Source organism: Xiphias gladius, chromosome 12 (assembly GCF_016859285.1).
Source record: "Xiphias gladius isolate SHS-SW01 ecotype Sanya breed wild chromosome 12, ASM1685928v1, whole genome shotgun sequence".
NCBI classification, from domain to species: domain Eukaryota; kingdom Metazoa; phylum Chordata; class Actinopteri; order Istiophoriformes; family Xiphiidae; genus Xiphias; species Xiphias gladius.
In genome coordinates, this window is record NC_053411.1 from 16,657,984 (window position 1) to 16,682,616 (window position 24,633).

Genomic DNA, 24,633 nt, shown 5'->3' on the forward strand with positions numbered 1-24,633 from the left:
ATCAGCTTTGAATCCGAGGTGCCTCATCATCATCATCATCATCTCTCCTTCGCGTAGCTTCTCCTTCCCCCTCAGCAGGAAAAACTCTGAGATTGGCTCACTTCTTGACACTCGACTTCATCAGACCAGAACTCTTCGAATTTTAATCCTTTTTTCGGGAACAAAACTTTTAAATAAGCAAAACTTCATATTATTTATTGACCCAAAGACCTAAACGACTTTAATACTATATATCTGCAGCAGGTGGATAGAGCTTCAACTGAACGTATTTATATACGTATTGACATATGTTTATTAATATACTCATATAAACAGTATTTGCAATGTCTTGTGGAATATCTTGCTTTATATATATTACAACGAACTTTATTCGATGTACAAAGTATTGCTAGATATTTTCTTATACATTTGCCACATATATTTGAATATTAAAAGAAACTGGTGATGTGTGCTCATTGTGTAATGAAACTGCAACCCTTTGCATATGTATTGTGAAATATGCGTATGAGTCCTGTCATTTACTGAAAGGCATCTTTAATAAAGTACATTTTTTAGATATATACCTATATGTATGGTTGCCAAATTGTTTTCTTATAAGACTCAATTTCCTACTCGCACTCAGTTTTAGGCACAGGCTCCGTTACAGAAACCAGACGCCACCTCCTCGACCTTGAGTTGTCAACGGCTGAAAGACGGGGGACGGTGCTAAAACGAAAGGACCAGCGTCAAGATATTTTACCATCAGTGGCCGAAAAGTCTTGCTCTCAACGTTTTAATGGTAAAGTGACACTGTTGGTTGGTTCTGTGGGAATTCTGCAAAACAAATCCTCCACATCAAACGACAGAATTCGCCGCTTGTCACAAAGAAGCGTTTTCTGATCTGACCGTAATAAAAAAAACATGGTTAAGGTTAAGGGAACGATCGGGATCACGCTTGTCCGTCAGTTTAAAATGGGGAACCATGACCTTTGTTCCCATAACAACATCACCTTACTTCCCCCTCGGCTCCTGTTATCATTAGTATGGCTAACGGAGAGCTTTTTACCGGAACAGAAACATGTCATCTGTCCCGGGAGGACACTTTCAACTCCTGCTCTAATTACAAACTTTGGTCTTCATGATAACAACTGTGACTGCACAATCTACAACCATCGACTGACGCGGGGGAGAAGGGGGGGGGGGTGAAGAAAGTTGATAAGAACTGATTAAAATTGCGCCTCTTTCGAGGGGGAGTTTTGTTCGTCCAGATCCCTCGGCGTTAGGGAGAGAGCGTAGAGGCCTGGAAGGGCCACGGGTCAAACAAAAGCCAAGCAAGTTGCTTCCGGATGTGGGTCCGGGATCCTCATGTTCAGTCCCACCACGAGAAGAGAAAGTTTGAAAAACTAACTTCTGTTGGGCTTCCTTTGTCCCGCACTGAAGTTTTAACCTGAAACACACACATTCGACCCATTAATGTACAAAGAAAACACAAGCTTTTGTGCGCAACTTTAAAGTAGCCCGTCCATTCAGCGCACAGGCAAATGTCTACACAGCCTGTCATTATGAGATTATGGTTTCCTCACGGCTGCCAACGGGGCCTATTACATCACTATTGTGCCCATAATAACAGTAAAGACTTTCTGCTTGGGTATTACTGATATGATACACGATCTTAACTGTAACAGACGTACAGTCTAAGACAACCGCGGACGGCACTCTGCAATGCGGCAACACGTCGGCTGAGGGTTGAAACATAGTGGAACTGAGGGGAAAAGTCTGCATCTCATACATGTGTGTGTGTGTGTGTTTATATATGTACACACACACACACACTCCTCAGACATGGTACCAGTCCGAGGGGTGTTGGCTGCTGGGCGACAGAGAGGCTCTCCAGCGAGAAACTGTGTAAAACCGAACTCGAGGATACGGTTTGTGAACTAAAAATAAAGCTGCAGTGGAAGCAAAAACCCCTCGGAGTTCAGCCAGCGCGCGCTACGACGGAGGGGCTGCAGGGAAACCAGAGTTTGTAAGATATAAATAGCTCAATTCTGTCCATCTGCGGCGCTGCGACGCTATCCATGGTGCTGACACTCCCACCACCTCACCTACAGTGAATTTCTATGGAGCTCTGCCTCGGCGGTTTTAAAAAAAAAAAAAAAACTGCGCGGGCTGAGCGACCGGACGCCGACAAGGGGTCGAGCACGAGGCCGAGTCTCAGCCCCCGATGCTGCACTCCTACCATGAGGGCCATTTGTAATCGCTGGGACGGCAGGTGGCCCCGTGCTTAGAATGGCGAAACTTTGAGGACGTGTCTGAAGGCAGCGGCATGATGGCAAACTTTTGCCTTTGACTTTTGCTGTGTTTGCATTATCTGTGACCCTCGTTTTGAAAAAACAGGCTCTTCTGTGTGCAGATTGTACCTCAGGGCTGATTTTTCTGGAGGATTTACATACATTACATTACATTACATTACATACAGTAATCCATGGCTCACTTGTATGTTTGCTGAGGTTACACATGCGTCTAAATAACGTGCATTGTTTAGTTATGTATGTGTTTTTCAAAGACATTTTGTTTCAAAGTGTTTGTGTTTTTCGGTACTTTTTAAAAATATTTTTGTGTTATTTTTATTTCTTAATTCTATGTTTTGTAGTTTTTATAATATCTGCATTTTTGTTTAGTTTTCAAGTTTTAGAATTTTTGTTTTTGCCTGCTTGTTTTAATGTGTCTAAACACTGACAAAGGGCACAAAAGTACGAGTACCAGTAGTTTTCGATTTTTTTTTTTTTTGAATTTTCTTCTACTTCTAAGTCGTTTGTGGTTCTAGCTCTTTTCTGCATTCAAATTAATTGTGCTTTTGAGTTTTTAATGTGCTCTTAGGTTTGGAAGTGTTTGTCGGCACTTCATAAATGCACCAACACTACACTTACACACTTACGTACATGAAAACACTTTAAAAGAACCGCAGAGAAGATGACTGATGCACTTTTACGCTTCCACATGGGTGGAAATATACAATTACAATTCTCTTAATCCGCTTCAGAAGTAAAAATATACTTGCAGCATGCAAAAAAAAAAACAAAGGTGGGATATTCTTAAATTATTAGAACATTTAACTTTAGTTTGACCAGCTGCTGTTTTAGGGTCAAGAATGAACTTTCAATCACAGCTTTTAAAACAATGTGGATGAGAAATCCTTGAAATGGCCAGAAAAAAGGAAATTGTGAATATCTGGGATTCCACACACACACACACACACACACACACGAGTCGGCAGGCTGCACCTCCCGAGGAAGCTCGTGTAATATGATCGAAAGCTCTGGAACAGCTAATGAATGGACCTGGGGGGTTTCTCCTCTACACTGTGTACGCTGACGCCACAGCAGACTGCGGAAGCACTCTTCGCCTCGCCCCGTCACAATAAAAGACGTAAGAACCGACGTGGTCTTGTTCATTCGCCACTCAGGTATCCTAAAAGCACGATCCGGGAGTCAGACGGGGCCAAGAGAGTATCGAATCACCTTCATAAATGAGGCATAAAACAAAACAAAAAAAAAGCTTCAGGAATAAGTAAACCTGCTGCTTTCAGAAAAAAAGCCACAAAAGTTTTGACTAATACTGAAGGAAGAAAGTTGCAAGTAAGCATTTATATGCATTTTAAGAGCTGACTGACTCATCTCACTGGGTCAGACCTGTTAAAACTTCCTCTCATGTCAGCAGATACTGTATGAGATATCTGTGTGTGTGTGTGTGTGTGTGTGCGTGTGTGTGCGTGTGTTTGTGTGCGTGTGTGCGTGTGTGTGTGAGTGTGAGACTGTTGACCAGAGAGCTGTAAGTCTCTGGTTGCAATGTGTGTGTGATCTAAATTTCTTTCACACTTTCAAAGGAGACAAAAAAGGTGCGCAGCATCAACTGGGACGAAGCAGCGCAGCACTGCCGCTCGGTTCTCTCTCTCTCTCTCTCTCTCTCTCCCTCTCTCTCTCTCTCTTATCAGTTTCCCTCTCTTCCTCCATCTCTGGCTGGCTGCCATGTGATTCCCGTCCGCTAGGCGGCAGCATCGAGCCGCTGTCGGAGAACGAGAGAGCGTGTGAGACGTTGAAAAGAGGAGAAGGGAAAACGAGAGAGAGAGAGAGGGAGAGGGAGAGGGAGAGGGGGACACCTGGTGTTCTTCAGTGAAGGATCCCGAAGGCGACAGAAATCCCCCTGGGACGCGTCGTTTCTTCTCCGATGGGAACAAAAGGGGGGGGGGGGGTTAAAAAAAGGGGTAAAACAGCTGTGGAGACTAAATGAATGACAGGAGGAGAGAGAGATGGAAAAACAGAGAGAGAACAGGAGCAGATGAGGCGAAGAATGAGTAACACGAGGGAAATGGACTTTACGTCGATGTCGATCACACTCGATGATCCGTTACCACACGAACGACCCTTTGCGCGCGCGCTGCAGGTGGGTCCACCAGTCTGTGTCCCTGTTACGTAATGGCCGCTGATGTCCCCGAGCACCTTCGGAGGACCTGACTGGGGCCAGTCATTTTCTTAGCATTGGGAATAGCTTTACCCCCCCCGGGCCCCCCCGGGCCCCCCTGGACCCCCCGGTCTGCGTCCCACTGGTCTCGACGGCTTGCTGAGGACGCCCACTTCCGGACCACACTTGAGTCAGCCGAGCGCGGCTCGTGGGTCGTCGTCATGTCTTCGTGTTTTTTGTTTATTTCTTATTTGTTTGTTTTGATCGGGAAAATTAGACCGAGGAGAGCGATAGGAAATGACAGAGGTGGATGATGGGGTGATGTGTAACGATGACGACGACGATGGGAATCGACCTGAGAGGGAACATCATCAGGAAATGAACATAACAATCGCTGGAATAAACCGGCTGTTTGAGTTTATAGGACAAAAATACAGAGAATGAGAGAAAGGAAGTGAACGAGCGCGACTCTCCTCCGTCTGTCTCCGCTCGAGTGCCCGCGAGCGAGACCCCGGACCATAAGAGTGAAAGGTGGAAGAGGACCGAAGTGGAAATCCGTCAACGAAACGACCACTGGACGGTTGTGAATCCAGTTTACACTCTGACACCAAAACGGTTTCCACTCATCCGGACGAAGCCCTTTGGCACCGAATCGTCGGACGGGACAGGAGTTCGGAGGAAGCCGAGCACGGGCACAGGCACGCACCAGAGTCCGCGCGTCAAGGCGCACCTTGACGCGAACACCTTTTTCGAACGACTTCAGTGTCCAAGTCAGTGACTGACCTGGAGTCTAACGCGTCGACCAGCCGGGGAAAAAAAAAATGAAGTTACATCAATCCCGAAGTGCGCACAGCGCGTTTTTTTTTTAGTCTGCAGGTGATTAGTTCAAGAGTGCGCACGTCCCGCACGGAGACAGAAGTCATAAAAGTAGCTGCAAGCCCTGTTTCTCTACCCCCCCCACACACACACACCACCTCCAGCCCCACACCCCCCCCCCACCCCTCTCTCTCATTGGCGCTCCGCCAGCTCCAGCACGCTCCAAGCCTCCTCTCCTCTTGCCCCGCTTGCCGCTCACTTTACACCACCCCTTCTTCTGAGAGGAGAGAGGAGGAAGAGGGAGGGAGGGTTAAAGGGGGGGAGGAGGAGAGAGAGAGAGAGAGAGGGGGGGGGGGTCCTCCAGGAGCTGAAAGAGGTGGAGCAGAGGGGAGGGATGGAGGGAGGATGGGGAGAGGAGGAGGAGGGAAGAGGGGAGGGGAGTCTCTGCCTCTCTAGCCGACGCTGGAGTGAGGTGGGGTGGGGTTGGAGGGGGGGAGACGGGAGCCCTTGGCCGCCTATTCGCCTTCCAGTTGCCTCCGCACTATATAAACACTCATTGGTGCCTCTGGCTGGACGCACACACACTCTTTACGCACGCATCCGCACACACGTACACACACGTACACGCACTCACACACACACACACACACACACACACACTGAGGGTGACTTGTATAGGCAGCCAGCGGGGGGAGAGAGAGAGAGAGAGAGAGAGAGAGAGAGAGGCGCTCTCAGAAACAGAAAGGTACACAGAAAAGAGTGGACGACAGAAAGTGAGAGAAGGAGAAGGAGGACGGTGGCTCCTGAGCATCTCCTGCGCACCTTTTCATTCCTGCACGCTCACGGATCTTAAAAGTCTACACTCCACTTTATCGTCCTCGGGTTTTCTTCAGAGAGATTAAAACTTTTGCAGACAGGCATCTGAACATTTTTCGGAGTTGAGAGAGAGAGAGAGAGAGAGAGAGACGCGATTCTTGGAAGCGTTTTGGTTCATTTTTTCCCCCCAAACCAAGTCTTTCCATCCCTCGAGAAGTTTTAAAAAGTAAAGCCCTTGTTAGTTCCAGGGCTCGGCTTCACTTTTTCCACGTGTCCCACGGTGTCGCGGCTTTTGACATAAACGTGTCACCTTGAGATTTTAACCTGTCTTCAAGTTTCAGACTTTTTTCTTTTTTTTTTCTTCTTTTTTTTTTTTTTTTTTTGCCAAACTTCATTTTAAGTCACTGACCCACAAACGAGACCAAACATGAGATTTCAAACACCAGGACAAGCCCCAGTCTTGTGTAATTCTGGTCGTAAATGCTTAAATCATTAAAACAAAGTGTGTTTCAATGATTTTATTTTTACAATTTACAAGCTGAGGTGTGATATTGAAGATACGGGGAGTCTGGCAACACAGCTCACCTGTAGCATCTCCTCCGCTCCGCTTTGATTTGCACTTTTTACGCACAGAAACGCCACTTTGTGACTTTTTAAAGCTAGAGATCAAGTCTATCTGAGAGAAAAAAGATCGCTCTCCACACAGTTCATTCATTCTGAAAACACAGCCACCTCTTGTCACTTCCAGAGCGCTTTGGAGTGCGTAAAGGAGCGCTGCGCTTTTACGCAAAAAAACCCCCGAAAATCCAACTTCGAGATCGTTCCGAGGATCCAGATCTACACATTTTGGGGTCACAAACACAGAGTTTCAGCGCAGCTTCCGCCGGCCTGTTGAAAGTCGTCCCGAGCTCCAGAGAGACCACCGGGTTCTCCATCACGATGCTGTTCGACAGCTTCGACCTCGTGTCGGCTCTGGCCACTCTGGCCGCCTGCCTGGTGTCCATGGCCCTGCTCCTCGCCGTCTCCCAGCAGCTGTGGCAGCTCAGATGGACGGCGACGCGGGATAAAAACTGCAAGCTGCCCATGCCGAAGGGATCCATGGGCTTCCCCTTCATCGGCGAGACCTGTCACTGGCTCCTGCAGGTAAGCGCGCACTCGGGGCAGGGGAGGGGGGCTTCGTGCAGCGCGACTCGGTGTGTGTGTGTGTCAGCGCGGGTCCCGGTGCCTGCCCGGGGACAGAGTGGGACTTTATCTGCATGTGATGAAATCAGTCTTATCGACGTCTTTACTCGATTCCTACAGACCTTCCAGCCTTTTTTTTTTTTTTTTTTTTTTTGAGTGTGTGTGTGCTTGGCGGTCTGGGTTCATCCATCACACTCTTACACTTTTTTCCACTGGGTTCGCTGTGTGTGCTCTCCTTTAACGGATCTCCGCCCGCGATATCACGTTGCCGACGAGGTCGTGCGCGGCGGGACAGTGAGACAACAGGGACGCTGACTACCGGGGAGCATTTCGATCGCCGCGTTCCACGGGCTTTCACGTGTGCATCGATCTTGTTGCTCGCGCCGCAGCGGGTGATGCTCACGAAGCAAACACCCAGTAAGAGAAAAAAAAAAAACAGCAGTTTGTGCCTTTCCCCTCCAAACGCCTTCATCAGCTTTGCTCGACATCCCACAGTGCACGGCGTTATATCTGCCCGCAGAGCCTCCCGTTAGCCCGGGGAATGCGTGCTGTCCTCTAAAATATGCGTCTTCAGCTAAGTTTAAGCCGGCTCATCCTCCTCCTGCGCGCCTGTTACGGAGCAGCCGCCGGCAGCCACACACAGACACGCGCGCACGACCATCAAAGACTTTCACTTCACTTTTGATTAGTTTATGCCCCCCCCCCCCTGCAATCTCTTCCCGATTCTCCCACTGTGGCCTCGCCGGGCGGTGAGATCGGTGTTTGTTTTGATTATCTCAGACGGGAGCGCGTCGGGTCAGCCGGCCGCGGCGCGACTTTCCCAGCGCCGCGGGGTCCGGCTGCAGGCAGGGCCGGGTTGGCCGCCGGTCACATCTGATACGGTGGCGACGGGCGACGGCGGGTGTAGAGCAAAGGTGGAACTTCGCCACTTCCTTGAAATTTAGAATCACGGCTTCATGGTTAATATGCAAAAAAAAAGAAAAAAAGAGAAGTATGCATTTTTTTCTTCCCTCTCTTATTTTGGAGGAAGTTTGTGTTGAGACAGAGACAGAGGAGGAGAAGCTTTGAGTAAAAGGGTGAAGGGTTAAGGTGAGGGTGAAGTGCACACTTCGGATTCTCTTCCTCTTTCTCCTCCTCCTCCTCCTCCTCCTCTTTCTCCTCCTTGCTGGTGAACCCAGACGCCGCAGCTCCGCTCCCCGCGGGTCCTTCTCGGCCGCGTCCAAAAAGCGCTGCCAGCATCGCTGCCTGTTTCAGAAATCATTCAATAAGGAGAGACCTCCTCTGGCCAGTCGGCTGACAGGCGGCTTAAAGTTGCAGGAAAAGGGGGATATCCTGTGACAAGCGCGGGTTGACGGGTCACTAAAAACATCCAGAGTAACTTTTCGAAGGGATTCTTTTTTTTTTTTAAATCATTTATTGGGGAGATGCTTCTCTCCGCTACTTTCCTGCTTCAGAACTCGAGGAATTGGAGGAGTTGCTCTTCTCCGAACACTTGCCTCGGATCAGTCAGGGGGATACAGTTCCCGAATCTTTTACAGGCAGAAAGAGCAATGAATGCGCTTGAGTCGGTGCTTAGCGCTTCACGTTTAGACCCACTGGACCATCAGAAAGAGAAACGGGGATCAAATGGGGCCGTGAGGACTTTTATCAGCTGAGGGCAGAAAGTTTCAGGCTGCGGGTTGAACCCTGCGCGCAAGTCCCCAAGTCCCGCTACTGAGCAGCGGCGGTTGTCAGCGCGGACTGATGGCTCCCAGGACAGAAATGGTTGTGGGGGGGGGGCAAATAAAGAACGCGCGGGGGAGGGGGGTTGGGGGGGGGGGCGTTGGCCGCGTGCGGGGCTTGAACTCACGGTGCTCTTCTCTGTTACATATGACACCAAGCAAGACGCGTTCCCGGAATGCAACCGAGGACCGCGGCCAAGTTTATGATGGGTGGGTGGGTGGGGATTTGGGGGGGGGGGGTCGGTTGTCAGTCAGGGGAATAAAAGGCTGTGTATGTCTATACTTATGAGGACCAAAGGTCCCCACAAGCATAGCAAGATCTGGAAGAATCTACAAAGTGAGGAGAGTTTCTCGTTGGTCCCCCACGCCTTTCAAGCGGCTAGGCCGGGAGGAGGTCTTGACCTAATCCTAGAGTTTATGTCAAGAAGTTAATCAATCACTGAAACGCGTCATAAATGTTGTTGTGTGAGAAAGAGAGAGGCAGATATGAGAGATGCTGGGCTGCTGCATCATCCGTGCTGTGGTGAAGCGAAACAGACAGAGACGGAGATCTGGTGGGACCGTCCTGCCCAGACCCTGTTTTATGTCTCGGCTGCTCGTCTGCTGCTTGACTGCTCACGGAGACAACATGTCAGACGTCTCAGAGACGAGTTGTCTCTCGGAGAAAATTGGCAAAAAAGACAAACGAATGTGCCAAGCGCGCACAGCATTTGATTAACTCCAAGAAATTAAGGATTCAAGTGATGGATGTTGGGTTTTTGGACCAAAAAGGGTCTTGATTAAGAGTGTCAGAACAAAGGAACGTAGCGGCATCAGATGATCCATGTTTCCAGTCAGTAGCAGAGCAGTAGGTAGCGTGAAAGGCCTTCGAAAGCAAATAACCTCACACACCATCTTATACTGTATGTTGTTTTTTTTACCATCGCGGGTTTCTTTGACCGTGAAGTCAATCTTTCTCTAGCGTTAAAGTATTTTTAGTTGCCTGAACCCGAAAAGAAAGCACTGATACCAAGTCATCGTCTCGCCAGTGGGGGTGCCAGCTCAGCACAACGCTCAGATGGATGGTTTTGGTAAATGCTCTGACAACCTACTCTGTCATTTTGGTTTTACGACTTGCTGATGGAGGCAGATTGTTCAGCTTCATAATATGAGTCAATTTTTATATAATTTTTCTTGGTTTGTTTGTTCATGTATTTAATACTTAATCCTGCAACAGCTGATTCTTTTTGGCCTTTTGGGGGCTGCGGGAAGAAGTCGTGAACACAACACTGACGTATCATCGTTACGTTTCAAATTCATGTGGCAAACGTTTTAATGAACAGTTTCTCATTTACTCATCCAGCAGCTACAGAGCAGCATTATCATTCATTTGGAGTTGTGTCTGCGTCCACCTGTTGAATCTAAGTCCACTACTCCCTCTCTTTTAGCTCTGTTTTTGGTCTCCACCAGCTGCTGGGGGGAAATCTCTGGCTCTTTAGCTGCTAAATGCTCCACTGTGTTCACCAGCTGGTCCCTGACTGTGTCCGTCTGCTGTCTGGTTGCTTAGCAGGGGCAGTGGACGGTGGGATTTCAGAGTTCCCTTTTCCCCCTCACTGGAAACAGCTGCCTGCTGTGGCTCAAAACAATGCTCCGAGAGCAGCGAGACTGAACCAAAACAGTAAAATTGCAGGTCAGACAGCTAAAAAAAAAATTAGCTGAAACTTGCTATAAAAGCTCCAGAAATCTGATATGATGACATGCTATTTTTCTGTAGGTTAATCACATTGATACGTTATTATAAGTCTATTATATCCAAACACAGGGGATTCTAGGAAGCATGTGTTATTATGTGTGAACGAGAGGCGGTTAGGCAGGGATATGTCCTGAGGCAACTGTTGCATCACATTTCTCTGGATACAGATTTGCATGAAACTTCCAAAAAGTATTTTTTTCTTGCATCTTGTTCATGTTTCATTATTCTCTTTACTCGCGCTCTCTTTTATTCTTTCACCCCCTCTCGTCTTCTCCCTTAACATCTCCTCCAGATTCCCCACGTAAACACACTTTCGGCCTAAACGCCTGTGTTTATATACATACAGTATATTTTTACCTCAACATACACACACAGCAGCAGCAGAGGCACACATTTTTTTTTTTTTTTTTTGATGGATCCATTTTAAAGCGATCTGCAGTTAGAAATAGTTTTATGGTCACTCTGCCAAAGACCTGTCTGCTCTCATTAAAAGCTAAGGCTTTCAAAGGGGACGGTGCCAAGCGGGAGTGCTACCGAGCAGGAACACACACACACACACACACACGTGCATGGAGTCACAAACTACATGGTGGAGATTTTTGTGTATACATAATCACACACTAGTTATCCACACATACCTTATGCAGCTACACACGGAGATACACCACTGTGCTCTCCATACAGGCGTACACATGTATGAAAACAGGACGTTCCATATTCGCTGGGAGCATATGCACGACAATTTGATGCCTACTTTCGTAAAAATGTGATTTATGCACACAAACATGGATGTATACAGCTTGTATTATTTTTGCCAAAACCTTCCCGCGGCTCTTTTCGTTGTCCTACGAAGTTCTTTTAACAAATCGGATAAAAAGGGACGGCCCTCATTTTTGAAAAAATACCGTAGAGTCCTTTTACTGAGATACTGCATATCCGCAAAATTGTCATGCTCCAGTTTGTTTACAACTGGTGGTTAATTCACGTGTAAACTTAAGGTTATAGATACTTTTCTTGGGATTATATTTAAAACTGCGCCTACACACAAAATTATCAGTTGTTCGGACACACAATGAAAAACTCTCGCTGAAACATTGGGGTCAAAATAAGCATCGCTTTTTGCAAAATATATGCTGACGATTTGTCGGATCGGAAAAATTAAACTCAAAACACCAAATGTAGAAACACGTTTTGCTCAGAGGAAGTTTCAGACATATAAAAATTAAATGGTGATATGTGGATTTTACGCTAAATACACGCTGCACTGAAGCAACATCAGAGGACTTCAGGGTAATGAACTCTATCACCTTTGTAACATTAAACCACCTCCTGCTGCCACTTGGGGTCGCCAAAGTGCAGCGTTCCCAGGTGTGATTTCTTAAATTCATTTGACAGTTAAGATGTAAATTTGACATTTTTTGAAATAGTGCACGCGTTACTAATACTGATGAAGTTCTCTTATCTGTCAGTCGGGGCCGCCACAGCGAGAGCTTCCCCGTTTGACAGAATCAGTATCGACACACACAGGCTCAGACATCCACTGGTGCCGTTCCCAGTCTACGAGGGAAACCTAGCTGCTCTTCTGGATACAGTTTCTCCTGGTCTGGTGCTGATACCCCAGACACACACTTGCACACACACACACACACGCAAGCGCACACACACACACACACATACGCGCACACACGCACGCACGCAATGCAGACAGGCTGGACTGAATCTGGGTCAGACCAGAGGAAATGAAGACATGGCACAGAGACTCTAGACTGTACAGTGTGTTTGTGTGTGTTGTGTGATTTAAGTTTGTAAATGAGCCTAAGCCTGAGAGAACAGCCCAGTCGTGGGCACACACACGCACACACACGCACGCGGCAGATGTCTGCAGAAGGTGCGAGTGTTATCAGTGATTGTTTCTCGCTTTCATGATTATTCAAATTTAGCTTTTAGCAGTTAGACAAACTTTAGCATCGACCTGCATACACATGTACACATAGTGTACACACACACACACACACACACACACTCACACACACTAATGCGTTGTCTTTCTCTCTGCCAGCCTGTCCTCTTGTCTCTGTCTGTTTTGCAGTGATGAAGTGCAAATGATGGTGGGCAGAGTAATAACAGTCCTGCAGACCAAACACTCTCACCACACACACTGATGACAGCTCTCTCTCTCTCTCCCTCTCTCCTTCTCTCTCCCTCTCTCTCTCTCTCTCTCTCCTTATGCCTCCTCTTCTTCCACACCTGTCCCTCCTGTCCCCTGCTTTTTCTGGTAGCACGTTTACAGACCGAAATACTCAGACAGTAAAGGACTGACCTCAGGTAATGATTTCTATTCTAAGGTGAATTCGCCCTTTCATTGCTTTTCTGTCCCAGTCCCGCGGTGCCTTCAAGTGCAGTCGTATTTATGAGAAAGCATTCATTTGAACAACGCTCTAACGAGGTTTTCACGACTTTGCAAATGGAAAGTTTTGGTCAGCTTTAGGATGAATACATTAGCAGTAGAAAGTAAGAAAGTCACTTTTCTCAGTAATCAGTTTTTTTCATTTAAACACGGTAGTTGGAAGGAAAAACGCAAAATTATTCATTAAAAGGGAAAAATCTTTTTTTGTCACCAGTCAGGTAGCATCGCATTTAAATACCACCCATTTGGTGAGCTTGGCTTTCCAAATTAAAAAATATGACGTTACAAATAGCGTCTGAAGGCAGATTTGATTATGTTTGCGCCAAAGCAAAACACTGTGACAGTGCACGTTGTTTCCAGTGATAACTTGTCAGATTGTCCTTTAATGTTTGCTCAAGCTGGGAAAAAAAAAACAAAACAAAAAAACCCCACAGGATTTTAACATATTTCACCAAAATGTGAAAATATTTCGAACAACACATTGTCGATGCTCACAAACTGGTCGTTTGTGTTTTGATTTCCGTCTTTCACCAGCTCATCGACTGCCGATCGAGGGCAGGTTTAGCCATTTTTTCAAAATCAAGTGTGTGACGTAATATTGGCTCTGTTTCCAAATGCTGCAGTTTTCTCAGATTGAAGACAGCCGAGCATCTGGGACACCCTCTAGTTTACAGCACCGGGTGGGGCCTTTGTTTTTTAGGTGGATCGTGCCTTTAGCCAGCTCAGACAGAGCGGGGATTGTGAGGCCTGGTGGCTTCATCTATAGTAGGTTCCATTACTGTGGTCCAGCCGGCTCGGTGCTGCATAGCTGCGGTTACACAGTCCTTAGACACACACACACACACACACACACACACACATTCGCGCATAAAGACGTACATCGTGCAGCGGACGCACATGTAGAGTATGTGGATGTAGGACCCACACGGCTAGATGCCCAACTACCTCGCCGCACGTTCACAGAAGTGTGTGAGCTCAGATGGATCATATTGCAGCGCTGATTGATGAACTCTTTCTTTCTTTCTTTCTTTCTTTCTTTCTTTCTTTCTTTCTACAAGAGTGGCAGGGAACTGGCAAGTGTGTTTTTGCTCGGTGAGAGATACATAGTTCATTGAGCAGGCACAAGGGGCAGCCCTTTATATGTGTGTGGTGTAACAGTGTTAACATTCAAGGCAGGACCCTTGAACCTCCGAGGACTCTTCTTCTCACACCCCACAAACCTTTTTCCAAGCTTCTCTCTATCTTTTACGCTCATCGCTCTTATTTTTTGTCCCCCTTTATTTAACTTCTTGACGAACTATCAAGCGCTAGGCAGTTTTTCTGTTGTTCTTGTTCGAGAAAGGTAGACGATTTTATCTTTTTAAGTCCCGCTCTTAATGTTCCTCCATTACATTTTGCGTTATTGTTTTTATCGTTCTTCACTTTCATTCCTCAGTCCTACTTCTCCTGTCCCCCTATTTTATCTCTTCTTCTCTTCCCTTCTGTCTTCTTTCCTTTATTTCGTCGGTCGGTCCCAACTTTACGGTCTCCGATTTATTTATCTTTTTTAAATTTCTCCGTGTCTCGCGTCTCTTCTTTTTCCTCATTTCGCTCATATACCTTCTCTCCACGGTCTCTTCCATCCCTTTTACCCTGCCCACTCACATCACTCCATCTCTTTACTTTTTCATTTCTGTCCACTCAGAAATGATTAATATTAAGTTTAGTCGCTGGGACTGTAGCTGTATCGCAAAAAGACCCAGCGACAAGAATCCATAAACCAAAAAAATATCACTTTTTTTTGGGGTAAAAGCATTGCTCCGTGTTTTATCTTTTCACTTTCTCCCTCTCTTCTCCATCCATCCATCCATCCCTGCCTGCCTTTGTCAGATTAGCAGGAGGTACTGGCAGCGGTCTCCCTTGCCCCTTCTTTCACCCCGAGAACACACTGCTCCCTCGTCCAGCACTCTTGTCCTGGGCCGAGAATAGAGCCCCATGTTAAGCTCTCTCTGTCAATGGGTGCGAGTATGTGTGTAAAAGAGAGGTCGCGTTTTTCCAGGTTATAAACATTGTGTATGTGTAAATGCTCAAATGCTCAAGGTCGGTGTCATGCTTTACTTTTCATCCTACGAAGGGCAAAACCAACAATTAGTCCACCTTTAAACGCTTTGTGTCGTTTTTGGTGTTCAGTCCCGAATCTGTTTGTCCCCACCGAGAAGAAAATCACATATATACAGTTTCATTGATCAAAAAAGACTCAGTAATCCCCTAAACCTTCTGGACATTGTAATTATGAGCAAATGTTACCCAAAAAGTATTGAAAGCAACAAGACAGTGCATGTGGGATCGCTAAAGAAACCGCAGTTCCCATGCTCATCCTATCCTCTGTGCGCAGTATTTTATTCCAATCCGTCCTTCGTTTTTGATTGTTTTATTCGTTTCTGGACACCAGTGGAGCTCTATGGCACAGAGGAATGAATATCTCAGGCTTTGGCTACTCAGAAATGACCAGTATTTGTTGACGGTAAGAAAATGATAGAGAATCACCACAACTCTACGTGTTCTCGTTGAGTTCCACCCCGTGAGTCTGTACTTGCTTGTAGTTGAGGTACGAGTGTGTGTGTGTCAGGGTATTAGCTGGGGTCCCGGGGTGAGTGCTTAGAGAGTTTTGAACAACCATAATCTCCCTTTCTATAATGTCCCCAGGTCAGGGGCCAACCCTCGCTCTGCTTCTCTCTCTCCTGCTCTCTCTCTCTCTATTCTCCTTGTTTTTTGGCTGAACTATGCGTAGCCCTTTTTCGTTAATCCGCCCTTTTTGAAACGAGCACCCTTCCCATCTCTCCGCCTCCTCTGCCACGCTCTGCGCTCGCTTTCTCTCGCTCCGTTTTTGGCGCCTCGATCTTTCACACTTTCTCTTTCTCATTCCCTTTATTTCATTCTCGATCTTTCTTCCTCCTCTTTCTCTCTTTCCCTCCCCTCTCCTTCCTTTCCTTCCTTCTTCTTGCCCTACTCTTATTTCTTCTCATTCTCTTACGCTCTCTTTCTCTCTGATTTGGTGGCGTGACCGCAAAGGGACGGGGTCCATTGTCAAGTCGAGGACCTATCGCACCATTCAGACGCACAATCACACACACACAATCTCTCTCTCTCTCTCTCTCTCTCTCTCTCTCTCTCTCTCTCTCACACACACACACACACTGGTTCCTTGGTATCTCTGGCACTGGCTGAATGATTGACAGCTGAAAGGAAAGAAGGAATTCCCTCAAAGCCTTTGACCTCGTTTCCTCTCTCTCGTTCTTTTCCGCTGAAGCTTCTGCTGTTGCTTTTTTCGCTTTCCATTTTTTAACCTTTATTTTAGTTCCTCAAGATTCAAGTTTTTGACAATTTTTTGCACCATCTTTGCGTTTCTGCACTGTATTACCCCCCCCCCCTCCACCCCCCAAAAATCACCTGTCAGTCCATTAGTGAAGGCAGGATTTTCTGTCAATCCAGATTTTGTTTCTGTAACTGACGTGACACCTTTGTTTTCGTCACGTGCCGTTCTTCTTCTATTTTCTTCTTCTAGGTTTTTCTGAAAGGGGTATGACTTTCGCAATATTTGACCCACCTGCTCCCCTGAAGGACCCCGCACCAAGCCAACAGCCTCACTTACCAACCGCAAAGACAAGGCAATAAATCTGAAGGGGCATCAAACAAAAGACTCGATAAAAAGCCGCCACAAAAGATTTGCTCGTAATTGTACACAGAGCTGATGTAGAAAAATGAACACAGTGTCTACGTTTTCCAACCTGTAAGCTGAGCCGGGAGCAGATCTGCAATGCAACAGACAACTGTAATGGAATTTACAGGTAATTTTAAAAGTTTAGTTTTTGTTTGATTCCCAATTTTCCGATTTTAGAAATCGGTATGAGGCTCGTGTTGCTTTTCCCAAACACACATATATGTAAATTTGTATTTGGAGTCCCCGATTTCCGAAATCTCTGCAAGGGATCTGAAAAAATCCCGACTAATGTCAATTATTTTTTTTGACAATATAAAAATAAGACTCAGGTTGGAAGCAGGACATTGTACTTTTCCTTTAATTTGGAAGGCATTTACATGGCTGTAACTTAATGCAAAGGAAGTATTTAAAGGAAGAACTTTCAAGCGGGTTGTTAATTCATTTTTATACTGCAAACGCTGACTTACAGATAAACTGCTTAAAGCCAGAAAACATCACGCAACATTCAGTTTTCCTGCACATGCATTACGCTGTGGATGTAGGCCTATATGCAGACTACACCCTGTGTATATTACGTTACAGTCATTCCACAGATGCTTTTGCCCCAAGCAGCGTGCATTCAGCTTTTCGGATTAAGTTCTAGATGTCAGTAAAAACTGTAAGTGCCTCCCTCCAAAAACGAAGAACTTCCACCGGTGGACGGCAGCAAAATTTGACAAATCGTTTTCAAGGAGTTTAGCTGCAAACTTCATTCAAACTCAATTCGCTCTCTGCAATTCAAAATGCTTTCATCTTAATACCATCACTACGGTATCTTCTGTCTGTTTCTGCTCTGTAATTGCCAATTGTCAGCCGGACACATACACTATCATTCATTTTCTGCTACTGTCTTTGTTTCTCCCTTTTTTTCTAGCAAAGCCCTCCCTGATATTTCTGTTTTAAAACTGGTCTAAATGTACACTTTCTCTCCCTCTCTTCACACACACACGCGCGCAGACACACACACACACACACACCCACACACACACCCACACACACACTCTCGCTGTCCCCCCAGCGAGCTGGTGTGTGTATGCTGGTTGAGCCACGGCATTGATCTGAGTAAACATAATTAGCTGTGTTTTTTTGTCTTGCCCTAATAAAAGACTCATTTGTTGGACATTTCCACTGCGCTACAAAGAGGACATTTATAAGCCCGGGCCCAGGTTCGCCCCCTAGGCCAACCCCAACAGAACAGATGGGGGTATTTTTAGCACGGCCGGTGTGCTACCTAGCTCGGCTCGGACAGTGTGTGCGTGAGAGGAGTGTGTCTTTGTAGAAAAAGAGAGAGAACAAGAGAGACACTGAGATTTTAGAAGATTTTTCTTTGATTGTGTTGGGGTTTGTCAGAAATTTTGAGTGTATCTGAGTGTGTGAATATGCAATGAAAGGTTTTGTGTGTGTGTGACTGAATGTTTGGATGGCCTGTGTGGAAAATCCTGACCAAACCCCCCCCCCTCCCCATTTATTGAGGTTCTTGTAAAATATCTGATAAATCTATGTTCAAAAAATATGAAAGGGAGTCTGTAGAAGCTGACATCGCCAGTTACAAGTATGGCCCTGTGTCGGTAGACACACACACACACTAAGCTGAAAGCGCTAGACTTCAGGGACATTCCCGTACCTCGTTTCTAAACTCTATTCCTGACCCTCAGTTGGATCTACATAACCTTTAACCCTGAGATAACCTAACTTTAACTTTATTCCAACCTTACGCGAACCACAACTCCGATCCTACTGTAACTCTTAACTTGCAGCCCTGTGCAGCATTTTATTCCTAGTAATGCCACGGGGTCCAGTTTGTAGCTGCGTTCGCTGTTCTCAACCCGCGGACGTCAGTTTGATTTTTACTTTAAAGGGAATGGGGAGAGACGGCTGGAAAGTGGCTGAAAAAACAGACCGTTTTACAAAAGTCGGGGCAAGTCTGATCTTATATTTGTACACTGTTTTGTGTACAATTGCTGGTTGCGACAAAGATGACAGAGCGATTGCATATGGTTACGACAAAGCAGCATGTAAAGCGAGGAAACGTGAAGTTGCAAACTTTGTTGTGTAGGTTGTTGAAAGTAGAAGATTCAAAGTTGGAGATTCGTTGGTGAAATTTTCATTCTGAGGCGATGAGTTCCCTGGTTCAAATCTGGCTCGGGGCTTTTTGTTGCACGTCAACACCCTGGTGTCTTAAAATAAAGGTTTAATGTTATTCTTCCAACAAGGCGTCGGGAGCAGGATATGTTGTAAAATTTGAATGAATTAAAAGTGTTAGGATGGGAAACTATATATGTTTGTGTTGTCGATTTGCAAATTTAGGGAGGTTAATGCCACTTTACTTTGACTGAACATCCCAAAGACAATTTTAACATAGCAGCAATTATTGTCTATTGTCCCAACTCTCACTTACAACCTCTGTCAGGTTAAATTAATTTACAAGAATTATTCAAAATAACTGAAATATAGTGTAGTTTATAATTGTCGTTCATTTCACAAATCTAGAAAAAAGCTGGATCACAGTGACTTCATTTGTTTTGTATTTTGGTCCACGTTTTGGCAGCCGTTATGGTTATTAGCTGCTATTAGCTGACCGTGGTAAATGTTAGCTTCTTTTTGGTAGAACTGAAATGAAAGTGAAGTTAGATGACGTTCGTATTTTGATTAGCTGTTGCATAACAACAACAACAACGTGATGAGGCACCAAGGTTGCACAGCTACGTCACTGCAACACAGAAATTCAGGTTCACACTGGCTACAGATTTACAGTGGGCTCTGTGTCTAGGTGAATTACACCACCTGCACCCGAATTACAGCGCGCACAAAATTCAGACGAGGCTGCAGTTTGACAACAAAACAGCAAGAGCAGCTTGAGCGCGCCCTATCCTCGGATTTCTGGCTTCATTCAACTACCGTTCACATTTACAGCTCCCGACTCTGCTGCTCAGTCAGAAACCGAGCGGCGTTCCGCTCTACACACACATGCACACATCATGTTTTGTGCCTCTACAACCAGCTTGTACTTCTCTTTGTTGCTAGGTAACACATCCACAAGAAGCTTTAAAACATTACGCCCACCATCATTAAGAGAGACCTCTTTATGGTTTTCAGCTCACATCAGAGTTTGCTGCCTGCGACCTCGACGGTAAAATCGGCTATAATGTTGTGGTAGCAATTTTGGTTTTTGGGTTTTTGCAAAACTAAGCGGCCGTTTACAGTGATGGCTCCTTCGCTTCACTTAAGTTTGGAGGGGGTGCGTGTTTCGGCCTGCGCAATCAGCGTGAAGCTGTGACGCCTGCGTCTCTGTGGCGACGTCTACGACTCTTTGTATGCGTGTGTGTGTGTGTGCGCTGTGATCCTTTATGTGGTTATGTACGTGTTCTCCTGCAAGAGAAGTGTGGCGTCATTACATCACGACTTTTCCATCCTCGCTCTGTGTGTGTGCGCGTGTGTTTTGCCAGGTTTGGGAGGGAGAGGGGGGCGTACACTTCTCACCTTTTAAGCTAAATGTCATCCACACCACACCCCTGGAACACACACGCACACGCACACACACACACACACACACACAATATTTTAGTGTAACTTTTTGTTTTACGCACAATCTTTTTCAGTTTTCTTGCAGTATGACAGATGAAAACCTTTAGTATCCTGCCAAAATGTGTGTGTGTGTGGGTGTGTGGGTGTGTGTGTGTGTGTGTGAAAAGAAAATAGAGAGAAATGGAAAGAGAAAATGTATGAGGAGATACACACATAATGCATTTAGCTGCACACACACAAGTACACAATCGACCCAATCTGATGCTGTATTTTGGAGTGTGAAAGGGAGCCTTGTCTGGATGCCTGAGGAACTCCCTTCGAATGTGTGTGTGTGTGTGTGTGTGTGTGTGTGTGTCAGCGGGCCTGCCAGGCAGACATACTAAACCACTCTACATCCATGTGGCAGCAAAATGTAGCTTGGAAAACAACCCCACTCTAACACACACACACACACACACCCCGAGGGCTCCAGAGGCCAGCCGGCGACCTGGTGTGTGTGTTAATGTGTGTGTGAGTAGTGTGTGCGCATGCCACAGTAAAAAGAGGAAGTGTACAGGAGCTGTGAAAACTTCAGGTCAACAGTTTGTACCCAGACAGACCAACAGAGAGAGAAGAAGAAACTGAAATCAGTCCTAACTGGTCACATTTAGAGAACAGCTGCTAACTAGCGCTGCCGATTTGCATCGACATTCTGCTTTTTACAACCACATGAGCAGGACGTGGACCAGAATGCAATGCAGCTATGAGACAGGATGCGTTTAGGGTAACATTTTGAGGAAAACCGTCAAAAAGAAATCTGGAAAATCCGCAGTGTAGATAAAATAATGTCAACACCTCGTGAAAAGTTCTTGACCTCTTAAGTAGCTTAAGCACAATTACACACACAGCTACGAAGGTGGGACGTGTTGGGCTGGATGCTAATTAGCAGCATTTTTCATCTATAAAAGCAGTCTGGCAATCAGAGTTTTCAAAGCAACATGAAACAACTAACAGAGCTGCAAAGAGGCCGAGGCATCTGTGCTCAATTTAGGTCCAGTTCCAGTTAAAACGTGAGGTTTGTCGCACGAAGGAGAGAACGACATGAGCTGCAACTGCCGGCGACGAAACAAAAAAGTAAGCAAGACTGCGGATTTGTTCTCTCGGACCACTTGTCGGTCATTGGTTGCAGTTTGTCAGGTGTTTTGCGCTGCAGCTTCTGAAAAGTTCAAGTACTTTCAGAAATGTTTAACTTGTGCAAAGCGACAAAGAGAAATGCAGTTGAGTTGCGAAGCGTTTCCCTAAACGAATTAGTCTTTGTGTGAATAAAGCATCGAAAAAAACTACAACAAATTATTGAATATGTCAAGAACGAACATCCGGGTAGGTCGTGATATTATGTACCGAACATGGCGGACGTCGTCATCAACAAAGAGGAAGAGTAACGACTGGCTGAAACTGGCTAACATGGCAACCGAGAACGTTGACGTTGGATCTTTCTGCACAACCCTGGAGTACGTTCAGTGCAAACAATTTTGTACATCCACTGTCAAGTTCTCACCCTCTACAAAGCTCTGCCCATGAGAACTACAGTATGTTTAAGGTCAGGGAAAGGTCATGGTTATGTGGTTAAGGTAAAGTTATGGCTGACAAACTAAAATATTTGGTTAAACACAGGGAAAGATCGTGGTTACGGTCAATTATAGGTTAATTGCAGGTCAGAGACGGAACCAAACTTTGGTCTCAGGAAGTCTGACTTGCTACACTCTCATTCACCAACTCGGCCTCCACACCCTTATTTTTCCACCTCGCCACATAAAGTGCACGCAGCTTCCTGCTTTGGCATTGAACGTCGGCGTTGGACAAAAACTGTGAATCGCGGAATTGTCCGATATGGACGAAATTCCCAGGGATATTTGGCGGGCCAGCGATATGACAGAAACATACAGAATATAGCATTAGACCTACCTTTGCAGCGGCGTATGCTTCAGAGTTTGACGTCTTTTTCATGGATTCATGAAGTGTTTCCATTACGTTGTCTGCACACTGCAAGACAAAAAGAAGACACAAAGAGAAGACATGGTTCAGTTCAAAGAGCAATGACAAATTACTGTTATTATATTACTATATTACTTTATTATAGAGTTACATGAGGATTTTTCATTAAAATCACATTAACATTCAAGGTTCCTCATCAAAACACATTGTAGGCCCCTATGCGTCCTGTTTACTTATCATGAGGAGTACTACCCAACCTGTGAAGACAGTCGTATAATGTCAAAGACTGCATTATGAACTATCCCGGGGGTCGGAGTTTGAAATACATGGCCCATTACCAGGAAGGGAGGATCAAACAGAAGAGCTGCACTATGGGAAGTGTAGGATCCACTCTTTTTGGATCCTGAGCCTTAATAGGGACTAAAAGTCGGGATACGTCGGCCTCCGAAGCTTGGATTTTGACCATGATCATACAAATCTGTCTCTCGTGAGCTTTCCAAATTTATGAAAGTTGAATACTGAATATAAACACGCCGAGTGCATTTTCTACCTCCTAAAGCTAATGTGACAGAAGCAGCTAATCTTCCTGTTGTCAATAGAAGAAAAAGATCATAACAGTGATAGTAGTACGAGAAGCAAACAATAAACATCAAATCTACAATTTCTGTTTCATATTTACTAAACTGCCATCCTGGCAGTGAATGAGCAGGTAGTCAGTTTAGTACTTTGTTTAAACACTTTGTTCGTTTTAACAGTTCTTGGCGGCTGAAGCAACTTTTGATTCAATTGTATTAAATGTATCAAGGCTTCACTGCAGGACTCTAGGCCACAAATTGCACCGTAAACCAAAATCACTGTGAAGAGAAATTGGTAGAGCAGCAAGAGATGAAGAAATGTTTTTGCACACACACACGCGCGCACACACACACACACACAAACAGAACGCGCCACCGCTGCGAGAGCTGTGTCTCAAACAGGAAGCAAACTACTTGCTAAAATTAGTTGCTGGAAGAACTCTGCATTCACACACGCAAATACTGTACATAACTGAACACGCAGAAAAACTTATGCTGCATGCACTTAAAAGCTCGCTCTCACTCCGTCTCTCGCACACACACACACACACACACACACACACACACACACACACACACACACACACACACAGGCTAACAAACGCACACAGGTCAGATGGTTTCCTGTGGTTTGAGGGATACAGTAGTTCTTAATGTTGTTCCCCACCAGAATAAAAGGAAAAAAGAAAGAGAAAAGTTTGCTCTTTTGTACATGAAAGATCAAGAGAGTGAGAGAAACTTAATCTCTCTCTCTTGTATAAATGTCAGACGAAAGTTTTTTAAAGCACCTCATAGTACTGCTTCTTTTGCCATATGTTTACATATGTTACCCGTGGGTGAGTTAATGCGCGCGTGTGTGTGTGCGCCTCACAGTCGTACATATCTCTTTCCCCAGGAGTAAACTGGGGTCAAACCAGTTAGTGTTGTCACGGCAATTTGCAGTTAGGCCGCTGCGTGTTTGTTTGCTTTGCATATTTTTTTTTTTTGTGAATTTTATGAATTTGGAGTGTGTGCGCGTGTGTGTGTGTGTGTGTGTGCGTGTGCGAACATGCATGACCACATTAATGCATTTGAGTGTGTTTATGGGTACACGCGTGTGTGGTTTTACTGTATGTGTGTGTCTACAAGTGTGTGTACTTGCGTGTGAATGAAGTGTTTGTCTGCGAGACTTGGTGCGTATTAGCTACGTGTGCGTGCGTGTGCGCGCGCACCTGTGTGTAACACAGTAAGCTGCCCTCAGGCTGATATATATTCTTTTCACTCAAACAGCCCATTTACAGTTCTGGGGTCGGCTCCCTCTCGCTCTGCCATGACCCGGACCGTTTAGAGGTCAGCGTCAAAGCTGAACTCAGGTCAGCTCGCTAACTGACTCCAGCTCCGACCCTCTGGGGGTTTACCAACAGCCAGAATGCTCAAACTGTGGGGCAGGGGCCCGAAATGGGCTTTGCCGCCTCTTCTGGCGCGTCCCAGTGTGGAAAAGGGACAAAGATGTAATCTGAATCAAACTTTTGAAGCATTACCAGCCACTTTTAGCATCTTTGCCTCGCATTGCTTTGGTGTATCTGTGCTGCAGTTGCTCTAGATCAGCTTTCAATTTTGGCACCTTCTTCCTTGGCTTTTCTGTAGATGCAGGGCTGAACTTCTCTTTTTTCAGCCAATCACTGCTCTTCTTAGGTTTTACTTGAAACATAAAACACACAATCTCT

At 45.7% G+C, this 24,633-nt stretch overlaps 1 protein-coding gene and 1 long non-coding RNA gene across 2 annotated transcripts in view; one reads left to right on the forward strand and one right to left on the reverse strand.

Annotated features, from left to right (window-relative positions):
- Positions 1 to 477: 477 nt before the first annotated feature.
- LOC120797603 overlaps positions 478 to 24,633 on the reverse strand; it is a 142,007-nt gene continuing 117,851 nt past the window's right edge. Inside the window, exons 4-5 of the long non-coding RNA XR_005708549.1 lie at positions 22,323 to 22,400; positions 478 to 1,426 (exon numbers count right to left, since the gene is read on the reverse strand). This is a non-coding gene — a long non-coding RNA (uncharacterized LOC120797603). The remainder of the gene's footprint in view (positions 1,427 to 22,322; positions 22,401 to 24,633) is intronic.
- The window catches only part of LOC120797602 (cytochrome P450 26B1), a 38,882-nt gene continuing 20,726 nt past the window's right edge, over positions 6,478 to 24,633 (forward strand). The window contains exon 1 of the mRNA XM_040141407.1: positions 6,478 to 7,215. Within this exon, the coding sequence (XP_039997341.1) occupies positions 7,012 to 7,215 (204 nt within the window). The 5' untranslated portion in view covers positions 6,478 to 7,011. The remainder of the gene's footprint in view (positions 7,216 to 24,633) is intronic.